At 41.8% G+C, this 23708-nt stretch overlaps 1 protein-coding gene across 3 annotated transcripts in view; it reads right to left on the reverse strand.

Annotated features, from left to right (window-relative positions):
- WDFY2 (WD repeat and FYVE domain containing 2) overlaps positions 1-23708 on the reverse strand; it is a 145812-nt gene that overhangs the window by 73306 nt on the left and 48798 nt on the right. For all 3 annotated transcript variants that reach the window (XR_012640490.1, XM_074960303.1, XM_074960290.1), the window contains exon 2: positions 7094-7161. Coding sequence is in view for 2 of the 3 variants with exons in the window: in XM_074960303.1 (XP_074816404.1) it covers positions 7094-7161 (68 nt within the window). In the remaining variant the exon portion in view is untranslated. The remainder of the gene's footprint in view (positions 1-7093; positions 7162-23708) is intronic.

Genomic DNA, 23708 nt, shown 5'->3' on the forward strand with positions numbered 1-23708 from the left:
TATTTGCTCTTGGTTTATAAACCGCCTTTTTAATTCAATTTAGGTATGTAGTGATAGTTTTGGTTTTTTGCCTCTTAATACTGTAGCTGAAGTTTCAATCAAGTTTCTGCAGGACAGGTTCGACATTACAACTGGCAATCTTAGGAGAGGGGCCAGGAATTCTTGCTCCTTCTGACTTTTACCATTAATTTTATATTGATCACAGGAATAAATAACTAAATATTTTTAGTACTGCTTTTCACTGGATTTTCCTGTTCTGTTTTTTTGTAGCCCTCCCCGACCCCTAACTAGGTATGTGCACTTGTTTCTATAACTAGTGAATACCCTATATATTTTCAACTTGTTTTCTCAACTGTTTTAAACACACACTCTAGACTGGTATCAAAACATTTATCAATCCAGTGGATCCTCCATGTTCTTTATTTTGTGGCATAATCAAATGAAGAAAAGACAATACAAAAAAGTTTGTGTTGGACATTTAACTGAAATTGCACCACCACATGGAGTTTAGAATTGTATTGATTTATTTACTGAGGGGAGAATACAGAATAATTTATGGCAACAGAAACTCAAAGAGCACAGACAGACAGTCAATCAAGTAGACTGAGAGTGGCTCTGATTAGTTGTTTTTTCACTTTATTTTTTGGAATGTCTAACTTGATGTTCAACGAACAAAGAAAAAAGGCTTCAGTTAAAAAAGGAAGCTGTCACAATGAAAAGTATTTTGTCGGTGCTACTAACACCACCAGAGATTATTAAAGTGAAACTGGTGAATAGAAAAGTTTACTTTTCACCATTTTGCCATTTACTTAGTGGATTTAAAGCAATTTCAGAGCAGTGGAACTAAACTGGTCAGTTTCACCTTCTGTTAAGAGGTCATTTCAACTGCTGGTGCATTGGCTGTTATGCTGTTATGTCTGGATTTCTAACACTGCAGGGCAGTGTTTAAGGCAAATGATTATTCTTTTAAAGAAACTTCATGAAAACATTTGTATCATACCAGATTATATAAAATCCTTAAAATACCACCCTCACCCTACAGTTTAGGTCCAGTGCTAGATACGGTCTAATCTAAATAACTTCTACTACCATTGCAAATACCATTAACAGTTCACAGAAAATCAGATTTTGACAAATCATTGTTTTTTCAAGTCATGCTTTTTCCAAAACACATATAAACAATGTGTCAGTAATGGAGCTGACCAAAAAAAAAAAAAAACTTTTGGGTAAAAATATTCAAAAGCACTTAAACAACATAGGCCTAGTATAACTATTTCTATTCACACCACCCATAGTGTAAATGCACCTGATTCCCCTTTCTCATATAAAGCACCTTTTTACTGGCTTATTTACATTCACCCTAGGGGGTTGAACTGCTTTAATTGTACCAGTATAGTTAAAGTGATCTAGCCGGCCCCTTCCCCGAAGCCCTCCCCTTTCCCTAAAGCCCCGCCCACTCACTCCATCCCTTCCCCCCGTTGCTCGCTCTTGCCCACCCTCACTTGCTTTCACCAGGCTGGGGCAGGAGCTTGGGGTTCGGGAGGGGGTGCAGGATCTGGGCTGGGGCCAAGGGGTTCACAGTGTGGGAGGGGGCTCTGGACTAAGCCTGGGGCAGACAGTTGGGGTGTAAGAGGGGTGAAGGGTGAAAGCTCCAGGAGGGAGTTTTGGTGTAGGAAGGGGCTCCGGGCTGGGGCAGAGTGTTGGGGTGCAGGAGAGGATACAGGATGCTGGCTCCGGGAGGGGGTGGGGCAGGGCTGGGGTTGGGGTGCAGGAGCGGGTTTGGGGTGCTGGCTCCAGGAGGGGGCTCAGGGTTGGGGTTTGGGGTGCGGGCTCCCGCTGGGCAGCACTTACCTCAGACGACTCCCAGTTGGCAGCGCAGCGGGGCTAAGGTGGGCTCCCTGCTTGCCCTGGCCCCACGCCGCTCCCGGAAGTGGCCAATGGGAGCTGTGCGGACAGTGCTTGCAAGCAGCAGCAGCACACGAAGAACCCTGCCCCCATAGGGGCGTGCTGGCTGCTTCCACGAGTGGCGCGGGGCCAGGGCAGGCAGGGAGCCTGCCTTAGCTGCGCTGTGCCGCAGGACTTTTAACGGCCAGAGATCGCGATCGACTGGCAGAGGCTCCAGGATCGACCAGTAGATTGTGATCTATGGTTTGGCGACCAATGCTTTACATAATAATTATCCCTAGGATAATAGTATGGATTCAACCAATACGGATTTTATTTAAAAGTGATCATTTTTCTACCTAATGCATATCCTCATTTACAACGTATTTCACTCTCCCCGAGATCACAGTAGTTTGTATTGAAACCATTAAAACTAACATCAGATAGGCAGAGCAGGCTACCTCTTGGTACATAACTGAAACTCCACCCTCCTCTATTACAGTAATAATCCATTCTGCACTCTTTTAGTATATTTCTCTTTGCTAGACTGTATCCCTTTCATAATCTTAAGGCCATTTACAGGCAAAAGTAAGGTTAAACAGTGCTCAAATGCTTAAGACTAACAAAGCCTTCGTGAATGTGCATGAGGAGGATGAGCTGCCTGTAGTTATCTTTTAGAGGCCCATTGTAAGCCTGCTGCTAAGCCAACTAACATGTAGTGAACATGAGAACTATATTAGGGATGGACTGAAAAACAAGCTATTAGCCATATAGATCAGTAGTGCTTCTTAAGTCTGCATTTTCATTGTCTGTTTCCTCTTGTGATGCTAGTGGGATGGCTATGCTTGGGAGCAGGGATTTCAGCACATTCTGGTAGCAAAGAGACATCTTTTCCCACACCTACATCCTTAACAAGTCTTTTTAGACAGTCACCGCTCCAGTGCTGCTTTCTCCTGGCTAGCGAAGCTAAAAAGAACTGTGTGAAGAACAGCAATGCCACTCCACACTCAGGTAGCAAGGTCACTTCTGGTGTAAGAGGTGTGTGGGTAGTGGGAGTGACAATCACTCATGTCTCATCCAATAGCTTTCAGAAACAATGATATAGAAAAGACACAATGTGTCAATTCAGCAGGCAATACCCCACAGCCGTAGGATTATACTTGTACGTACTTAGAAAGAAATGATAGAACAGCATGACTCATATTCGATAGTTCCAAAGTTTTCCAAGATATTGGGTGAGGGGGATGGTGCAAGATGTTCCTCAAATTGGGGGTGGGGTGAGGCTGACAGGCCAGCTCAGGGCAGACCAATAGGCCAATTTACTTGTGTGTGATTATCAAAGAAACGTTAAGTGTACTAATTCACTTAAGTGTTAATTTATTTCAAAGGAAATGTGAATGATATGGTCTTCACTTATCTACAATCTGTTGATTGCTGTCGATTTACATTATGTATATCCCTGTACTTAATTAACCGTAGATCAAAAATTTTGAAAGAGTACTTAGATGAGAATTTTCTTGAGGTGTAAACTTCATGAAAACTAATGAAGGATTGTTCCCAGCTATCACATTGCGCTTACATTAGATTTACTCATCATACGAGAATGGAGCATTAGAAATGTAAAATGTCGCTAACTTCAAAGCATGTGTCGCTGTGTTTTTATTTAATCAGCAAAAGAAGAGTTCATGCTGTGAATGAAAACACCTGCCAGATTGCTTTCCCTGGAAAGATGCTACAGGAATGGATTCAGCAACTGAGCATGTATCTCTGAACTGTTTTGGATGCTAACAGGGTGGAATACTAAACAAGTGGACAAGGATCCCCAGAATTACTCTGGGTAACCCTGAGGAACTTTTGGAAATTTAGCAGATTACTAAAATGTTAAGAATTGTAGACTTATAAACTTTGACTTACCTGTTAATGCAAGTTACCTGCTTTAAACCTCACAATAACTCATTTCCTTTTTTTTATTATTATTAAACTAATAAACCTTTAGATAGGTTTACTACAGAAATTGGCTGCCAGCATTGTCTTTGGTGTGATGTCAAGAGTATCCATTGACCTGGGGTAAGTGACGGACCCTTTGGGGTTGGGAGTCACTTAATGAGATGTGATATTTGGTATAGTGACCAGTATCACAAAGTCCAGTTTGTCTGGGTGGCAAGGTAGGCTGAAGAGCCTAAAAGGACTGTTTGGGACTAAATGGTAAGACTATCAGATTGATCAGGAGTGCATATGTTACTAGTTTGGTGAAATCTAATTGTAGACTATATCACCAATTTGGCGTATATGCCCTGACAGTCTGACCTGAAATTGGCACTCATAACTGGGCGCCATTTCAGACAGCCTGACAAGTGGTGTAGGCGGCAGGATTCACATGCCACAGGTCAATTGGGCTGAAAGATCAGAACAGGGAGACAGAGGAAAATCTACAATTGCCCTACTCAGAACTGATTTGAGACAGAATTAATGAGATGCCCCAATGTTTTCTCAGGACACCCACCGTTTGCAGACACACAAAACCCAACCCTCTGGATCTAGGGGATCTGAGCAGAGGTAACAAAAATCTTAAACACAAATGTATGCAAATATTTAAAGAAATCAATATTAGCCAAAGCAAATGAACGCCATTGCTGGAACAGATGTCCTAGCGGACAGAGCTAGCTAAGGGAACACAACTCCTTAAGTCAGATTAACAGAACTGCAGCTGCTATAAATCAGCATAGCTTCATTGACTTTGATGGAGCTACCTAGTTTTACCCCAGCAGAGTATGTGGCCAGTATGTTGCTCAAAAACATACCGGAATATAAAGACCAGTCAAGCACTGAGATTCCCACGAGCTCACCCATGGACACAGATGGGGGTTAGAAGAAACGGCCTGCCAGGGACACCTGGAATCCTTCTCGAATAGGGTAACTGGGGTGTTTCCCCTGTTGAGCAGGTTTTGTTTTGTTTGGAACATGTCAAAAAATATTGCATACTCCTGCTGCAGGATGTTAGTAACCCATCAATACAACAATGCTGTACTAAGACCCCAAGCTTACAAGCCATTACTGGGGAACTAAACACTGAGTAGGTACAATGCATTTCCCAGTAAAGAGATGGGTCTGTCAATCAGCAAGTATTAAAATGTCAACTTAACATGTAAATATTCTCTGGTTGGGAGAGCAAGGCTGAGGAAGGAAGAGAGATGGGAAGAGCGTTACACGTTAATAACTCAGATCCACAGGAAAGCTTTGGTTTTCAGTATACTATAAGCAGGTGGGGTTTCCACCCAGCTCTGAATAGAATCCCCACACACTTAGCTCAAACTTACCCCTCTCACCCGTCCCAATATTTTCTTCTTCTTTATTGGTAACTCATAAGCACAACACAAACCAGCCTCAGCTTAAACTTTCTCCCTAGGGTTTCCATGCAGAAACCTGCCTTAGATCTTGTACCCTCTCTAAAAATCACTCCCCACTTCTGTTACATCTGTGTGAACTCACTTATGGAGCCATATCTGCTAAGGAGTAAGCAGCTTGATAGGACTTTAACATGGTGCATCAGCAAAGAAGTCATGCCACCCTGTTGTGTGCATCATTTATAAACTTCCCTCTACAACTAATGCAACCCTTCTCTAGAAGGTAGCTAAGATTTGCCACACTGGAGAAGACCACTGGCCTGTAGGAACAGTATCCTGCAGTAGCCAATACCAGATTCTTGCCCAGTAAGCATTTTAAAGGTTATAGTGCTATAGGAGAAAGTGGTGAAATCTGAAAGGTTCTTACTTGAGACTCCTCAGTCTTGACTGACCCCTTTAATGGCAGAATTTTAGACTGCACTGAGTTTCCTGGCTTTTGGTGATTTGCATTACATTTGTATATAAAAGTGTTCAAGCATTCATTCATCACCAGACTCAGTGATTCTTGTTTCCTCTTGCTGCACTTTCACCTCGCCTCTCCAGTATTCCGTTAATGTCCTTCAGGACTTTGTCCTCCATCCTCCACTCTTTTTCCCTTACACACAGATCTTCCCCTCTACTCATGAATTCTCTCCTACTCTTCACTCACCTCCAATAGTCTTTCCAACTTCCATGCCTGGATATTGCACCCTCAGTTTGCCCCTCCCTTCTAATGGAGCCAAATTCTGCTAGCCTCCCTCACAGCTCCAGTTCAGAAACTTGGTGTCTCTCACCCTTTTTCTCCTCTTTCCATTGGCAATATCCATTTCTGATCTTCCTCTACATCATTATCTATGGAACCCACACTCTTCTCCATTCCCTACTGCTTAACTTTGACAAATGCCATGATCATCTCTTCCCTTAATTTTTGTAACATTCTCCTCTCTGGCTTCCCTCATCTTCCACCTTCCTGTACCTCCAGGATGTCTAGTTAAAAATAAACACACCTTTTCCCACTGTTCTGATCAGATCACTGCCTACTTTAAATCCCATTACTGATTTTCCTGATTTCCCCTTAATTACAAGGCTCTGTAAACTCTATTCCTGTCTACAATTCTGTTCACTTCTTTCTGCTTTCATTCTTTATTTAGCTCATTGATGGTGGATGGATGTGCTTGACATCTCCGGATGCTGCTGCTGTGACAGAGTGGCCACATCACTTACCCAGCATCTAATTAATTGTTTATGCCATCAGAACCCATACACCAGAAGATTGAGCTCATCTCAAATTGCTATCCAATCCAGTCCCAATGCATTCTCTTCTCCTACTCTCCTCTTTGTATCTTCATTGATGCCACCTCTGGGGATATCCTCCCTCTTCTCACATACCAGAAAATCCTCTCTTCTAGACCCTCTCAACAAAAGAGAGACACCACTTCCTCTGCAGAACTCCCTACACCACCTTCAACTCATACTGTTGCATCATGTATCTGAACTAGATTGTCAACTCTTCAGGGTAGGGACTGTGCCTTTTGCTTTTAGAAAGAAATCACTACTACTAGCACTTCAGCTAGTAATAGAAACAAAGAAGAAATGTTTACAAAATATCAAATAATGTATATTACATTTTAAAAAGACAGGAGATTTTGTATTGGTTCATAACTTGGTAAACAAGCTTCAGAGAACCTAGACGCTTAGCTCAAGCATAGCATCTAGCGTACAATTGTGAGCTCCCGAAAAGGTCACAAGCTCAGACGTACACGTCCAGACCCAAAGAAGTCAGTTGGCAAATACACAGTAAACAATGAACATCCCAAAATACTTACATGGCATTGCATGGTATATGCTAGGCCAATACTGCCCACTCTCTCTCTTCAGCCACACACGGATAGTTCTGTAGAGGAAAAATAAGTTATTCATATTAATTTTCAAGTGAGTGCTAATTAGAATTACTAGACAAATAACCTTTGGAACTAAAATATTTTGCCCAGAGAACAAAATACAAGAATCCCTATGATTCCCTGCTAGCCTGCCTCAATCACTAACTGTATCTAGGGATAAGGTGACAGTTAATTCTTTATGCCCATCCCAATCCTTGGTATCTCTGCTGAATGCCCCATAATAACTGAAACTATCTGGCATCTGTGATAGCATTTTTGATGTTGACTTTTGCCAACTAGGAAGTGGACTAAGGCCACAAACACATTTCATATAATCCATCAGACATTTCATTTAATCCATCAGTCATTAAGATAGCAATGACAACTAATTACTAGCAACATGAACCACATTCTAATCAAAAGGGCTCCTAAAAAAGAGGCCAAAGACCCATCTCCCTCCAGCTCATGGTTGAAGCTAGAGGCTGGGTGGTTGCGGTGGAGGAGACTATAGTGGCTCTGCTGTACCCCTTTGGTGGAAAAGCAGAATTCAGTCCATAGTATTGTCAATCTGTCACCTTTTACCAGCTGTAAAATTAACTTAAAGGGTTGAACATGTTGTACGGAGGTGGAGAAAGTTACATGGATTTTAGTTCAACATTATTCGAATTTTTATCTAATTGCTATTCATTCTTTAGATACCTGGACATTTCATAGTATGCAAACAGGGTGGCTCTACCTGAACTACAGAATTTCTTGTTCAAAGGTTGGGAGTGGCTCACAGTACTGTAGTGCCCCTCAGATTCATAAAAATCAGATAATTCAGAGAGTTATAGACTTGGGACATTATACAAATATACTGAACTAAAAATGCTCCTTATGTAGCTCTTGGGAACTTATGCCACTCAGAAAATGATACCTGAGGTGGTTTGTTAGTGTCAATAGTGGAAGACTTATAGTTTGGACTATTCAAAAGATATGCATTTGGTTAAAATTACCTTTTTAGGTTTAATTGCCATGTATAGATGAGTAAGTGAAGGGTTAGACACACCCTGGCAGATTTTAAGGAAATCAATCAACTTTGTTTTGACACTGCAGTCTATCATGCTAACCAATATTGTCACATTCTTTCCTTGTACTCCTCCATCCCTCTATCCATATCCATCTGTTGTCTCATCTCACATCCATTCTCTCAACTGTGAAAGCAGCTCCCATTTTGGTGTGCCTGTACCGGGTGAGCTCAGCACACAGTTCTGGGAATGTGACCTTCTGCATCCAAAAGTTATGCCGCCACCGCTGGTCATCCCAGGTTTGCATCACAATCTGATCCCACCATTTGGTGCTTGCTGCATGGGCCCAGAACTGCCAGTGGCCACCTACAGCAGCTGGCCAAGTTTCATTCAATAGCCACATTATCCACTTCCCCTTAGTATTTTCATTCGTAGCGTCACACAGCCAGCCACACTGTAGTAGCTGTGGTTCCGCAAATTAGAAACAGGGTGACTGATTTGTTTTGTAAGCAGCCACAAGAGCTCGGCTGATCTGTTCAGCATGCATGCTTGCCAGTGAGGTGGTGGACAGACTGAAAACTGGCATGAGAAAAACAGTAGATATCAAGATGGACCAGAGGGAATTGTGGGAACTTGACCCCAAACTCCCACAACTCCTTGAGAGCACTGGTTTCCCTCAGTATCACCACGTGTTCCTGCAAACATTTCCCACAAAGTAAGGCGCCAGATGGTGGCGATGGGGATAATGGGATGCCTTCCCCACAGTGCTGCACAGCTGCTGTTGATACAACCTGGCACTGTGGGGACTCACTGCACCAGCAAAGGCAGCCAAATGTGAACACACCTCCACCAAAATAGCTATGCTAGCTGCTATATGCTGACAGAACTGTTACTGGTAAAGCTTCATGCCATAGACATAGTCTTAGATTTAAGCTCCTTGTGGCAGGGACCTGCTTTTTGCTGTGTTATTACAGTGTCTAGCACAATGGGATCCTGGTCCATGGCTAGGGTTCCTCGGCACTATGGTAATACAACATTAAATGGAACTGCCTTTATTTCATGGTCTCCTCTTAATCAATTTTTTAGTAGACTTTGTGACAAAGTTCCTGCTCTACCTTGGTGGGTCTTGTGCTCATTGGCGGATTTGCTCGCCTTAGAGCTTCACGGCCACCCTCAACTTGGCCGTTTTTCTGAATTCACAGTCCAGGTCGACTCCTCCTGTGTCTGACCAGGAGTTGGGAGGATCTGTGGGGAACCCGGGCCCGCCCTCTACTCCGGGTTCCAGCCCACGGCCCTGTGGAATGCAGCTGTCTAGAGTGCCTCCTGGAACAGCTGTGCGACAGCTACAACTCCCTGGGCTACTTCCCCATGGCCTCCTCCCAACACCTTCTTTATCCTCACCATAGGACTTTCCTCCTGGTAGCTGATAATGCTTGTACACCTCAGTCCTCCAACAGTCTGCGTTCTCACTCTCAGCTCCTAGTGCCTCTTGCTCCCAACTCCTCACACGCACACCACAAACTGAAGTGAGCTCCTTTTTAAAACCCAGGTGCCCTGATTAGCCTGCCTTAATTGAGTCTAGCAGCTTCTTGATTGGCTGCAGGTGTTCTAATCAGCCTGTCTTAATTGTTTCCAGAAGGTTCCTGATTGTTCTGGAACCTTCCCTGTTACCTTACCCAGGGAAAAGGGACCTACTTAGCCTGGGGCTAATATATCTGCCTTTTATTACTCTCCTATAGCCATCTGGCCTGACCCTGTCACAACTTGCACACACAATATTCAGTATACAGAAATGGGTACAAACCACCAAGTAGCAGCTATTAACAGTGTCAGTACAAAAAGAAAAGGAGTACTTGTGGCACCTTAGAGACTAACCAATTTATCTGAGCATAAGCTTTCGTGAGCTACTGTGGGGACTCAAATAAATTGGTTAGTCTCTAAGGTGCCACAAGTACTCCTTTTCTTTTTGCGAATACAGACTAACACGGCTGTTACTCTGAAAAGTGTCAGTACAGAAACCTAACAGGTATGCTAGGGTAATGTAAATTTAGACAATCATAAATAAGGTCAATATGCCATTGTAATGACTGCAGACCGATTTTTGTGGAGGACATTAGGCTAGTTAGTTTAGCAACAGTCTTATTAGGGTCTAATAAATGGTACTTAAGTGGTCACATGGTGATCTCCCCTCAGTGAGCTAACTCCAATCGTGACTGCTCTTTAGAGTTGTAGCAGCATTCCAGGTTCGCTTCCCAAATGCTCCTGCCTTTAAGCATACTACTTCCTCCTCATTCAACAAACTCCTTGCTTTTCTCTGGGAGAGCGTTAAAGCAAAGCCTTCAAGCGAGCTGAGAGATGCAATGGTTTTCCCTCTTTTGAGCAAGGAGGATGTAAAACTTAAACAGGCAGCGAACACAGTCATTGGTTTCCCTTACTCTTCAGAGTAGAGAAGTGTTTAAAAAGGCAGCAAACAGACCAGTGTCAAAACACACACCATTAAAAGGCATACACTGATCTTAGTAGTGTTAGCTCTGAGGAGCAGACTTTTTGTAGTACAGCATTTGAGCTGCTCAACCACTCCCAGACCCAACAACTGGCCTTCTACTTTTGATGCTCCATGCTTGTTTCCTGGGAGGCAAAGGGTTCTATCTGTTTCTGGGCCCTGCTAGATAATCTGTGGCCTCCCCACAAAGAACCTGGTCTGTAGCTAGGGTGACCAGATGTCCCGATTTTACAGGGACAGTCCCAATTTTAGGGTCTGTTTTCTTATATAGGCTCCTACTACCTCCCACCCCCGTCCCGATTTTTCACACTTGCTGTCTGGTCACCCTACCTATAGCCTTGTAATCCATTCAGTATGTTGGCCCCTCCATCACACAAGTATGGCGTATTTTTGTTAAATTTTAGGTTTGTATGTTTGTGACAAGAATGTCACATACTTTGCTGTACTATAACAACAGCATGTGTACATAAAACTTCTACCAGCCTGCAACAATAGAAAGACAAGCAGCAATCAAAACCTGCCAAGATCTACCTCATCTGGAAATTCACTGACTGCCAGCAACTAGGTGGCTATGTTCAGATGAATTTTTTAACCTAGTCTTCCTTGAATTTGCTTTTATCATCCCCCAGAATATTTTTATTTTGGGATAGTCCCGTACATATCTAGAAGTACCAGTTTTACCACTACTATGCTAGCAGAGGACCGTCTGTCATACCCTATTCTGCAAGGATTTTTAAATGGAAAAAGTCCTATAGGAGATTCTAGAATACACCATTTAGATTATTAGAACAGATGGACACTTTGAATCTGGTTCTCCAAAATTCCCTTCTCAGTGTTCAGCATCAAATCCGGCAGCAAAAAACTAAGTTCACATTTAATTTAAATTATTCTTTATATTTTAGTTTGTACTTTAAAAAAAATTATATTAGTTATTAGAGAGCTACTGAATAATGATAAATCCTGGAAGTTTAATATCCTCAGAATAGGAGAAGGCACTCAGTCCATCTTCGACTAGTAGAAAACACTGCAATGAACTCAGATCTTGGGGGCTGCATTACTTTGCTGAAAAGCTACATTTTCTTTAAATCAGTACTGCCCTGAAGAGTACTGGAGCCTTATTAAAAACCTCAGTAATCATCATCTCTAATAGATGGTTTATCTACAATATTTTTATTTACATTGACACTGGCCATTTCTGAATGGAACAGAAATGAAGCAGGACCCCTTAATCTTTATTCAGAAGTTTCATTTGCTTACAAAGAATTCAGGCAGCAGAATAAATATTTAGCATCAAGAATTTAGAGCATGGGAGGAGCCAAACTATCCTCTGTAAGTGACTTTCAGCCTACATTCTGCACATTTTTGTAAGCCTCTTGGTACAACATGGTCTGCCAGAAATTAAACCCAGAATTTTAAAAACCACATAAGAAAGCAAAGCACAAATAAATGTAGTTTAAACACATTTATTACGGAAATAAAGCATAAAGTATATCTGCTGGTTGCTTAGTTACTGAAGTATAACAGAGTACCCACCCACATCAAAATCCATTCTTCCCCTGCCCTAGAATGCAAGTCACATTACCATGGAAATTAACTGTCCCTTTGAAAGTGAAGTCATATTTTGCTGCCAGCGAAGTGATTTAAAAAAAAAAAACAAAAAAACAAAAAAAACTTTGAGTACACTCCATGAATCAATGGATACTTTTCTACTTTCATGACAGATACTTTTCTACTTTCATGATACTTTCATGACAGATCTTTGTGCATTCTATAGATTGAAAAACTGCATAAAATGAACAATTATGCCACTCAAAGGAGTGAGACTGCACTCTTTATATACTAAAGGGATACAAAATCTTATTTCATTTTAATGCAGCTTTTTAAATATAAAATTGTTCCAGTTTCTACGCAGGAGTGTGTGTGCATGCATCCCCAGTCCAACTACTCTGTTTGACTAGACTATTAAATAAAGTGAGTCAAGAAGTTGTGTAATATTTTTTGACCACTAAGACACTTTTCCCAGATGTCAGACCCTAATTTTTAAGTGTGGATAATATGTTAAAGGGAGTCAGAGCAATGCTTGGCACCCGGTGCAATGCAAGCAGGCAAAATGCAAAATTCCTTAGGTATCTTTGCCAGTGCACCTCTGTTCTGATCTGCAAGATCTTGTAAGCTCAATGGATGGCAAGCAGGTGGTGCATCAAACCTCTGAGATGCAAAAGCCCCTCCTATGTGTGACTGGGTTATCCTTAGCATCCTGCATGATCACATTTTGGGAAATGGCAGATACTATTCTTGAGTGGGATGTATCTAACCATATAGAAAGCGTCTAAGCATTGTCTCTCAGTTGTGTGCACTTTAACATTGTGGACTCTGTTGTAAGAGATTCCAATAATGGCAAATATTTACTATGAAGGGATACAGTATCACATGGACTTTGAGTTCTTTGTGGCATCTGTACAGGTGCCAAGTTTGCTGGATGTCTAAATATGTTGTGTGGTAAGTGCTACCTCAGTGGTCATATTCTGGGGTGTTTTAAGCTTTGGTTTGTTTTCTTCTAACACTTTCATTAAAGAGATAAGGTGGCTCACCTTAACTGTGCATTTGCTGTGTTCTCTGCTCCCTGCAGTTCCCCCCTTCCCCCCCAAAATGTTTGAGTTTGGTGTTTTGAAGTCTCATTCTGGGGAGTTACAGGGTGAAGGTGCTGTTATGAGGCAGTAACCTTAAGGTTTTTTGCAACTGAACATCTACAAAGTCAAACATTCCTGAGGAACTGCATGGGGAAATGGACCAAAAATAAATAAATAAAATAAAAAAAATTTATGGCCCAGATAGGAGGAAGTTTGAAAAATGGGTGACTTTCCTGTTTAAAAAAACAAACAAACAAACAAAAATACACCTTCCAGTGTAGCTTCCTCAGCATGTCTGGATAGTTGTCTGTCATGGAGAGCTTCATTTTCTTAGTAGTTGTAAAATAGTCACCCAAACTAGGGGCAGTCAGCATCACTGCCCAAACACTTGAGATTTATTTTTGATTTGTATTGCAATAGCACTTAGGAGCCCAGTCATGCACCAGGGTCCCATGGACTGTACAAAACATGGGACAATATAAATTCTTTGGGACAAGGACTGACGATCTAAGATCACAGGTACTTACCCTTTAAATTTCTGGTGCTGCCTGGATTTAATTTTTAACAAACAAATGCCTCATCCTCTAAGCATTGTACCAGATATATCAACAAATTAGTTATCTATCCCTTCTGAAGATAAGGTGATGCAGAAAGTATGTGGATTTTCTAGAGATTCTTACATACCTTCCTTTCCTACATGCTAATCAGAATCCCACTCTAACCACCCCACTTACTGTAGAGATCTATGTCACCATGAATTTCATGCAGATATTGAATGGTCATACTGGGTCAGACCAAAGGTTCACCTATCCCAGCATCTGGTCTTCTGATAGTGGCCAATGCCAGGCATTTCAGAGGGAATGAACAGAATAGGTAATCAAGTGATCCATCCCCTCTTGCCCATTCCCAGCTTCTGGCAAACAGAGGCTAGGGACACCATCCCTGCCCATCCTGGCTAATAGCCATTGATGGACCTCTCCTCCATTAAATTTATCTAGTTCTTTTTTGAACCCTGTTATATTCTAGGCCTTCACAACATTCTCTGGCAAAGTGCTCCACAGATTTTCTTCACACAAAGCACAGTCAAAACTTCCTTTTCTTTTAAACTTACTGCCTATTAATTTCATTTGGTGACCCCTTCTTCTTGTGTTATGAGGAGTAAACAACACTTCCTTATTTACTTTCTCCATGACAGTCATGCTTTTATAGACCTCTATCATACCCTCCCCCCCCCGGCCTTAGTTGTCTCTTTCCCAAGTTGAAAAGTCCCAGTCTTATTAAACTGTCCTCCTATGGAAGCTGTTCCATACCCCTAATCATTTTTGTTGCCCTTTTCTGTACCTTTTCCAATTCCAATATATCTTTTTTGAGATGGGGTGACCAGTTCAATATGTGGGAGTACCATGGATTTACATAGAGACAATATGACATTTTCTGTCTTATTATCTATCCCTTTCCGAATGATTCCCAACATTCGGTTTGCTTTTTTAACTGCCGCTGCACATTGAGTGGATGTTTTCAGAGAACTATCCACAATGACTCCACAATCAGCTAATTTAGACCCCATCATTTTATATGTATAGTTGGGATTATGTTTTCCAATGTGCATTACTTTGCATTTATCAACACTGAATTTCATCTGCCATTTTCTTGCCCAGTCACCCAGTTTTGTGAGGTCCCTTGGTAACTCTTTGCAGTCTCCTTTGACTTAACTACCTTGAGTAGTTTTGTATCATCTGAAAATTTTGCCACCTCACTGTTTACCCCCTTTTCCAGATCATTTATGAATATACTGAACAGCACCAGTCCCAGCACAGACCCCCGGAGGACACCACTATTGACCTCTCTCCATTACAAAAACTGACCATTTATTCCTACTCTTTGTTTCCTATCTTTTAACCAGTTACTGATCCATGAGAGGACCTTCCCTCTTATCCCATGACAGCTTACTTTGCTTACGAGCCTTTGGCGAGGGACCTTCTCAAAGGCTTTCTGAAAATCACACTATATCTCAGGGGTGGGCAAACTTTTTGGCCCAGGGCCACATCAGGGTTGTGAAACGGTATGGAGGGCCGGGTAGGGAAGGCTGTGCCTCCCCAAACAGCCTGGCCCCTGCCCCCATCCGCCCCCTCCCACTTCCCATCCTGACTGCCCCCTTCAGAACTCCTGACCCAGCTAACCCCCCCTGCTCCTTGTCCCCTGACCTGCTGGGGCTCCCCACCCTTAACCGCCACCCTCTATCCAAGCCCCCCGCTCCCTGACTGCGCCGACCCCTATACACACCGCCCCCTGACATGCCCCCTAGGACTCCCACACCTATCTAACACCCCTGTTCCCCATCCCCTGACTGCCCCCTGGAACTCCCGACCCATCCAACACCCCCCCTTTGTCCCCTGACCGCCCCCTCCTGTGACCCCTGTCCCTAACTGCCCCCCCGAGGACCTCACCCTCTATCCTACCCCCACTACTCCCTGTCTCCTGACCGCCCCCGCCCCTGAACCTCCAGCCCATCCAACCGCCCCATCTGCCCCCCGGGACCTCCTGTCCCCTTACCAGGCCGCTCAGAGAGGCAGGATAGGCTTATTGGAAAGCCTTGGGGGTGGGAGGGCGCAAGCCATGCTGCCTGGCAGAAGCGGCCAGCCAGAGCGCTGCCCGCACGGCGGTGTACCTCCAGGGGAGGGGGAACAGCAGGGGAGGGGCTGGGGACTAGCCTCCCAGGCCAGGAGCTAAGGGGCTGGGCAGGACAGTCCCACAGGCCGTAGTTTGCCCACCTCTGCTATATCTACATGCTTGTTGACCTTCTCAAAGAATTCTAGTAGATTGGTGAGGCATTGTTTCCCTTTACAAAAACCATGTTGACCTCTTCCCCAACAAACCGTGTTCATCTATGCATCTCATAATTCTGTTCTTTACTATTGTTTCAACCAGTTTGCCCGGTACTTAAGTTAAGACTCCAGAGGCAGGCCTTTTTAAAAACTGGCATCACATCAGCTTCTATACCAGATGACTGGAGGATAGCTAATTTAAATGATAGGTTACATACCACCATTAGTAGTTCTAGACTGTTACAGAAAGTTGAATACTGAAAAAAGAAAACAGTATAGACAAAGAAGCTTCTTAAGACTATTGAGATTGAGGGAGAGACAAGGCAGACCAACAACTGATACCACCAGATCCAGCACTCGCTCAAGTGTATTAGGGAGAATTCAGAGGAAAAAGAATGAGCCAGGATATGGCTCCATACCCAGAAGCATCCATGTGCTGTGGGAGAAATGCATGCTGGATAATTATCATTGCATTAGATTTGTAATTTTCCCTCTTACAGAGTGAAAAATTCAATACTGAATGTCAAGTTCAATGTTAGGAGCAAAATGGGTTCCATCTCCATTTATGGTAAAGCTGCCCAGGGGATCTTGGAAGCAAGACAAATTTTAAAATGTAAATGGGTTTGCCTACAGCTCTAGCTCCAAAAGTATTATTGAGCTGGAAGACAGCTCCTTCAAAATGAATAAAGATCTTTCAGTGAAGATAATACCATGCAGTCTGACATACAACTGCCCTCTGTCAGCTGTATTGACTAAAGATCTGTCTTAAGAGTGTTTGAAAAGCTCCCCAGTACTATCCAAAGAGGAGACAACAATGAACTCTATTTGGGGACTACTTAAAAGTTCAGCTACTGGCTGCCTGATTGGAGTAAGTCTGTCTACTTGGACTTGGGCAGAATATAACAGGCAATTTAGGATAGGATATATTAATGCTGTATCCAAGGTTTGTCGAACTGTACAGTTTTCTGTGCTCATAGGATAGATGTATTTGCAGGCATGCTTTGACCTCCATGTACTAGGTCTTTTCTTGCCTTAACAAAATGAAGTCTTTAAAAAAAAAAATCGCTAAAAAATATGCATCAGCGACAATGCAGATGGGTTCACAAAGGCCCATTGATCAGAAGTGAAGACTGAAATGTTTGCTTCCACCAGCAAAAGCTTTATCCTGCTGTCATATTCAGATAGAGAAAATGTTGCTCTTGATAACAGCGTTTCAAATTAAGCCAGAACCCTGATAATTCTGTCATCTTTGACAGAGATCCCTGTCATTAGAAAGAAAAAGAAACTGAGCAAAATAAATTTACAAAAAAATACTACAGTATCATAACACCTCCCCCAAAGACGAACAGTACAGACCTGCTCCATCCACCTTTTGAGTGAGAGATGTGAGGTGAGAATGGCCCCTGCCAGTTAATAAAAGCTGGCCTCTAGGAGATTTCTGGAGGAACAGAAGGTTATTTAGGTTAGCAGCAACTAATTTGTAACCTAATTCCAGTGGCTTGTAACTAGTGGCAGGGAGTTTTTCCATTTCTATGAGAGAGTTAATAATGACAGAGGACACAAGAATAGAAGTGAGAGATGGTGACAGGAAATAGACAAATTACTTTGAAATTCACAAAAAAAAGAGAAAGCTTAAATCTTCTATCAATAAAATGGGGCGGGGTGGGGAGGGCCCTGCATATTTGCAGTGGGGGCGACGGGAGGGTACAGACCCAATCCAGGCTTTGTATTTTCTATAGCAACTTTCACTGGAAAGTGACAAATTACTAGCTCAAACTCCAAGGTCTTTACTCACTACTTTTTACTCCAGAAAACTGTGAAATCAGGGAGAACGTGCCTCAATATGGACCAAGCAAGGACTTCAACGTCGGACTATTGTTAAGTGCTAGGAGACAATAGCATGGCTATTCATCATGATATACTTATTGTCTTAGGTTCTTCTTTAGTCATCAGAGGAGGATTTGGTTAACAGATTCAACCAAATCAATTACTGGTTTAAGGTAGACACACAAATGTGGACAATATATCCTATTTTATTCCATGTGTACTTAGTTACAGGTTAATAAAGCAAGTGTTAAAATTATTCAAGTATCCACTACCAAAAAGCCCCTTAAAATATGCAGACCCATACTTAACACAAAGTTGGGAACTTACTCCAGTATTATCTAGTACATTTTAGACTACCCTGACAAGCAAGCTCACTGTACTACTCATCCCCTTCTATGTATGCAGCAAGTTATACAGATGTATTTTGTGCATTGGCATACAGCCTAAGATGGTCACATTCTTGTATCCTGGCATACCTATTTCTACATTTAATATTTATCTGAATGGGAGATTCCTTTACAGATCACAGCACTTAATGTACCATAATTTATAGAGAGTTTTGGATCATCTCAGTTTTGGTTCAGAAGGAATGATTCTGTAAATGTATTAAAAAAAAAAAAGCTGGGGGGTTGCCTGTATTTTCCCCTTAAGCTGCTGGGATTCCTTTTGATTTATAAGAGTCATGGAATTATTTTCATTAAAATTGGGCATGGAGACATTTGCTAAAGTTTCTAGCACAATTAAAAGTCTTTAACATTAAAGAGGAGATGTACTTATGTAAGGTGTTTAGAATGCTCCGGCATATAACCTCATTGACACAGTGTCTGGTATAAAGAAAGTTTAATGCAACATAATTTCCGCCCCCCCTTTTATTATTGCATGCACTGTTGTGAACATGAGAACAACTGTATATCCAAAATATGAGATTCATAACAGATAGAGGGAATTTTGTGCTTACATAGCTGCAAACTGATTACTGGCCCCTTGCTCAACATTTTCCCCCTCACTGCAAGTAAGTAAATGCCACACTGATGTATAGAGACACTTCTGTGTACAATGCAATGTCTTTACTGTTCAAAGCAATTATGAATTATTGCAGTCTTTAGAGAAAAATATTCATTTGAAAAAAAAAGCAAAAGTGACTAGACAGGATTAGAAAACTCAACATTCTTGTGAAGTGTACCTTATTATTTTGTTGAGGTATGAACTATACATTTTGTAAAATACATCAGCAAATCCCTCAAAATTTATTTTCCCCATTAGCTCCTTTTCTTTTAGAGTAGAGTAACCTGCCACAGAATTTCAGCGTAGTCAATTACCTCCAAATTCAAAGGCTTTAGTTCAGAAAGTAGAGAGGAACACAGGAGTGGCAGGGTGATCTCTCAATCTTGGCTAGGGAAGCATCCTTTTCCTAAGGAAACCCACTATCATTTGATCTCACTTGAGAAAAACATGTTTTTGTTCATAAGCAGTCCTTTTAGAACATCTAAAATGACAACGCATTAAAGAAGGCGCATTTCTTTGACTCATGAGACCTATTCTATTTTTAAAGTCTAATGTGTCAGTTTTCATATACTGTACTCTGAAAAACATTCTTAGGGTCCTGTGGATTTGTCCTTATTGCAAAATTATCCAGCGTAAACAAGCAAGTTAAATCATTATCAAAAATTTCCTATATGAAAGCCCAAACTTAGTCCATTAAGCAGTGCATTTATACTGCTTAGCAAAACAAGCAGCATATTCCATTCATTCCCTACTGCATATGCACCAGATTACTCAGGTGTACACAAGTCTGTAGGAGTGGTAAGATTTAGCCTTAAGAGGAACCAGAGCCAACTCTCAGCTGTTAATACCCTTGTCATATTATACTCCATATGCTAATCTCATCCCACTCAGATCTTGGAAGTCTCTTCAGATTCTTAAACCTTGGGTCGAGTGCTGTAGCTACCTTTAGAGCTCTCACATTGGTACCTTCTTTGCATTTTGTCAAATCTGCTGTGAAAGTGTTCTTAAAATGAACAACATTTGCCGAGTCATTATCCAAGACTGCTATAACATGAAATATATGGCAGAATGCAGGTAAAACACAGAGCAGGAGACATACAATTCTCCCACAAGGAGTTCAGTCACAAATTTAATTAATGCATTATTTTTTAACGAGCATCATCAGCATGGAAGCATGTCCTCTGGAATGGTGGCCGAAGCATGAAGGGGCATACCAATGTTGACCATATCTGACCCGTAAATACCTTGCAACACTGGCTACAAAAGGGCCACATGAATGCCTGTTCTCACTTTCAGGTGACACTGTAAATAAGAAACAGGCAGCATTATCTCCCATAAATGTAAACAAGCTTGTCTGTCTTAGCAACTGGCTGAACAAGAAGTAGGACTGAGTGGACTTGTAGGCTCTAAAGTTTTATATTGTATTGTTTTTGAGTGCAGTTATGTAACAAAAAAAATCTACATTTATAAGTTGCACTTTCACAATAAAGAGATTGCACTACAGTACTTATATGAGATGAACTGAAAAATATTTATCACTTTTACAGTGCAAATATTTATAATAAAAATATAAAGTAAGTATTCTACACTTTGTATTCTGTGCTGTAACTGAAATCAATATTTGAAAATGTAGAAAAACATCCAAAAATATTTAACAATAGAATACCAATTGAAATGTAACACTGCGATTAATTGCGATTTTTAAATTTGCAATTAATTTGAGTTAATCACGTGAGTTAACTGCAATTAATCAACAGCCCTCCTTGGAAATACTCTAGCTGATAAAACAGCCTTCCAAACCTAAGAAAAATTTAACCCTTGCACAAAGTTTACCTCAGTATCCTGAAAACAATGAAGAAAAACCTGATGATTTTACTTGACTGTCCAAACAAATCCTACCCACTCTAGGACCTTGTCTACACTGGGGATTCCAGCCACCAGTCTAGTTACACCAAAGGAATAAGACAGTAAATATTAATGACACTATACAAATCCCTCATCTTGAATACTATGTGCAGTTCTGGTCACCCCATCTCAAAAAAAGATATATTAGAATTGGAAAAAGTACAGAGAAGGGCAAAAGTTATTCAGGGTATGGAACCATTTTCTATATAAGGAGAGATTTAAAAAGACTGGGACTATTCAACTTGGAAAAGAGGCGACTAAGGGATGATATGACAGATGTCTATAAAATCATACTGGTGTGGAGAAAGTAAATAAGGAAGTGTTATTTACTCCTTCACAACAGGAGAACCAGGGGTCACTTGATGAAGTTAATAGGTAGCAGGTTTAAATCAAACATAAAGGAGTACTTCTTCACACAATGCACATTCAACCTGTGGAACTCATTGCCAGGGGATGTTGTGAAGGCTCAAAGAATAATTGGGTTAAAAAAAGAATTAGATAAGTTCAGGGAATATAGGTACATCAATGACCTTTAGCCAAGGTGGACAGGGACACAACCCCATGCTCTAGGTGTCAGACTGACTGCTAGAAGCCGGGACTGGTAGATAGGATAGATCACTGAAAAATTGCCCTGTTCGGCTCATTCCCTCTGAAGTATCTGGCACCAGCCACTGTCAGAAGACAGTGTACTGGACAAGATGGACGATTGGTCTGACCCAATATGGCCATTCTTATGTTCTTAAACCTCTAATGTAGACTAATAAAACAAGTCAAAAGTTGCACTAATGCAGCTTATCCCTACTTGCATACAGGGTAAGCTAAATACATGCAAATTGTGGCTTAGAGGCTCCATCTGTCTACAGGAGTTTGAATTAGTACAGCTAACTACTGACTGGCCACTGACAGCTGTATCTGGGGCAAATCCCTAGTGTTGGCAAGGCCTGGGAGAGTGATGTAGAATTTGACAAAGATGGTTTGACAGCACATATGCACAGATATCTCCACCTAATGAGGTAGAACCCCATTGTTTGACAGTCTCCCCACATTTGGGCTAGCAGAAGTGTCATCAAATGTGGTCCATCACCATGGCAGTGTTCTGGGTGGTGACCCAACCACCCTGGTAATTCTGTGCTGTACCAGAGTCTCTGCCTAACATCTGCATTTTCTTATCAGCTCTTCCATTCCCCCATCATACAGAACACTGAAAACAGAATTTAACGTCACATCATGAGCCATTTATCTAATGCTGATTATGCCCCACAGAGACCACTTTATAGCGCGGTGAAACGAGAAGAAACACAGGAGAACATTCAATTAGTCATGGTATCTGACCCATCATCTGGTTACGTTAATATAAAGAAATATGGTCTCCGGCCACCTTTTCATTGTGTGTGGAAAAGCCAACCTCTCTCTATTGTCCGATGTTAAACTCTTCTCCTTCCCTCACATTCCACCCAGGTGCAAAGAGTGTCTGTCCACTCTTAAGAAATTCAACTTAGTTTCATTTAGCCGCATATTGTAGCATCCTGCTATGGTGCAATTTCTCCCCAAAATCATATCTGCTATTGATTTTCCTGCAATGCTGCTTATGGGAATTGGAGTGCATCTTGTGTCTGAATCTGGCCATGAACTGATTTACAGCTTCAGTTATTTTCAAGTTGTTCACGATCCACTTCAGGAGTAACGTCAGCTTGTCTTTTCACCTCACAATCAGCCTCTTCAGGTTGCCGGGTAACATTTGCACTAGGGACAGCCTCCTGCACATTGGACAGGGAATGGAAGAGATAAGAAGGAGACTGGAACAGAGGGCAGTTGTGAGAAAAGACTGCTGATACGGCATTGTTATGTGGTTCTAGAATAACATGGATCAACACAAAAAGCTGTTTTCTGTGGTGGTGTGCTAGACATCGGTCTGGCTTTGGTCCAAAATAGTCTATTTCAGAAGGGAGACTGATGTTGAGCACAACATAGTTTCCTCTGCCTTGTTCTGGTCAGTGTGTCTCTTCAAAAACAGTTGTCTCCAACACTAACTACTTACATGCGGTAGGGACTCCAGATGGACAGAACCTGCGGCTGAAACATCACTCTCCAGAAGCAGTTTGCACAGGAGACTGTCTCAGCCTCAGAAGACTCGATAGTTGTATTTCAGCAACTGTCCTCATTTTTAGCATATGACTGCTTCTCCTGCAACCTATCTTGCAGATCCAGCCGGTGGCAGTCAGGCCTACAACCCTATAAAAGGCCTGAGATTGCCTGTTAGTCAGCTGTGGACATTAGCACCATCCTTTGTCTTAGCCTGTGTTTTCCAGTGGCACAATAAAATAATAATAAAAATTCTGATAATGGAAATTCTTGTGTAAATGTGTTTTATCACAAGTAGTCAACAAAAATTTTAATAGCTGGAGCTGATAAACTTAACGTACCAAAAACATGTTTAGCACTTCAAGAAGAAGAAAGTCATCGCCGAGAAACTAAATGAATTCTTTGCTTCAGTCTTTACGGCTGAGGATGTTAGGGAGATTCCCAAACCTGAGCCGCCTTTTGTAGGTGACAAATCTGAGGAATTGTCACAGATTGAAGTGTCACTAGAGGAGGTTTTGGAATTAATTGAGAAACTTAACAGTAACAAGTCACGGGGACCAGATGGCATTCACCCAAGAGTTCTGAAAGAACTCAAATGTGAAACTGTGGAACTATTAACTATGGCTTGTAACCTGTCCGTTACATCAGCTTCTGTACCCAATGACTGGAAGATAGCTAATGTGACACGAATGTTTAAAAAGGGCTCTAGAGGTAATCCTGCCAATTACAGACCGGTAAGTCTAACGTCAGTACCGGGCAAATTAGTTGAAACAATAC

This window comes from Natator depressus, chromosome 1 (assembly GCF_965152275.1).
Source record: "Natator depressus isolate rNatDep1 chromosome 1, rNatDep2.hap1, whole genome shotgun sequence".
NCBI lineage: Eukaryota > Metazoa > Chordata > Testudines > Cheloniidae > Natator > Natator depressus.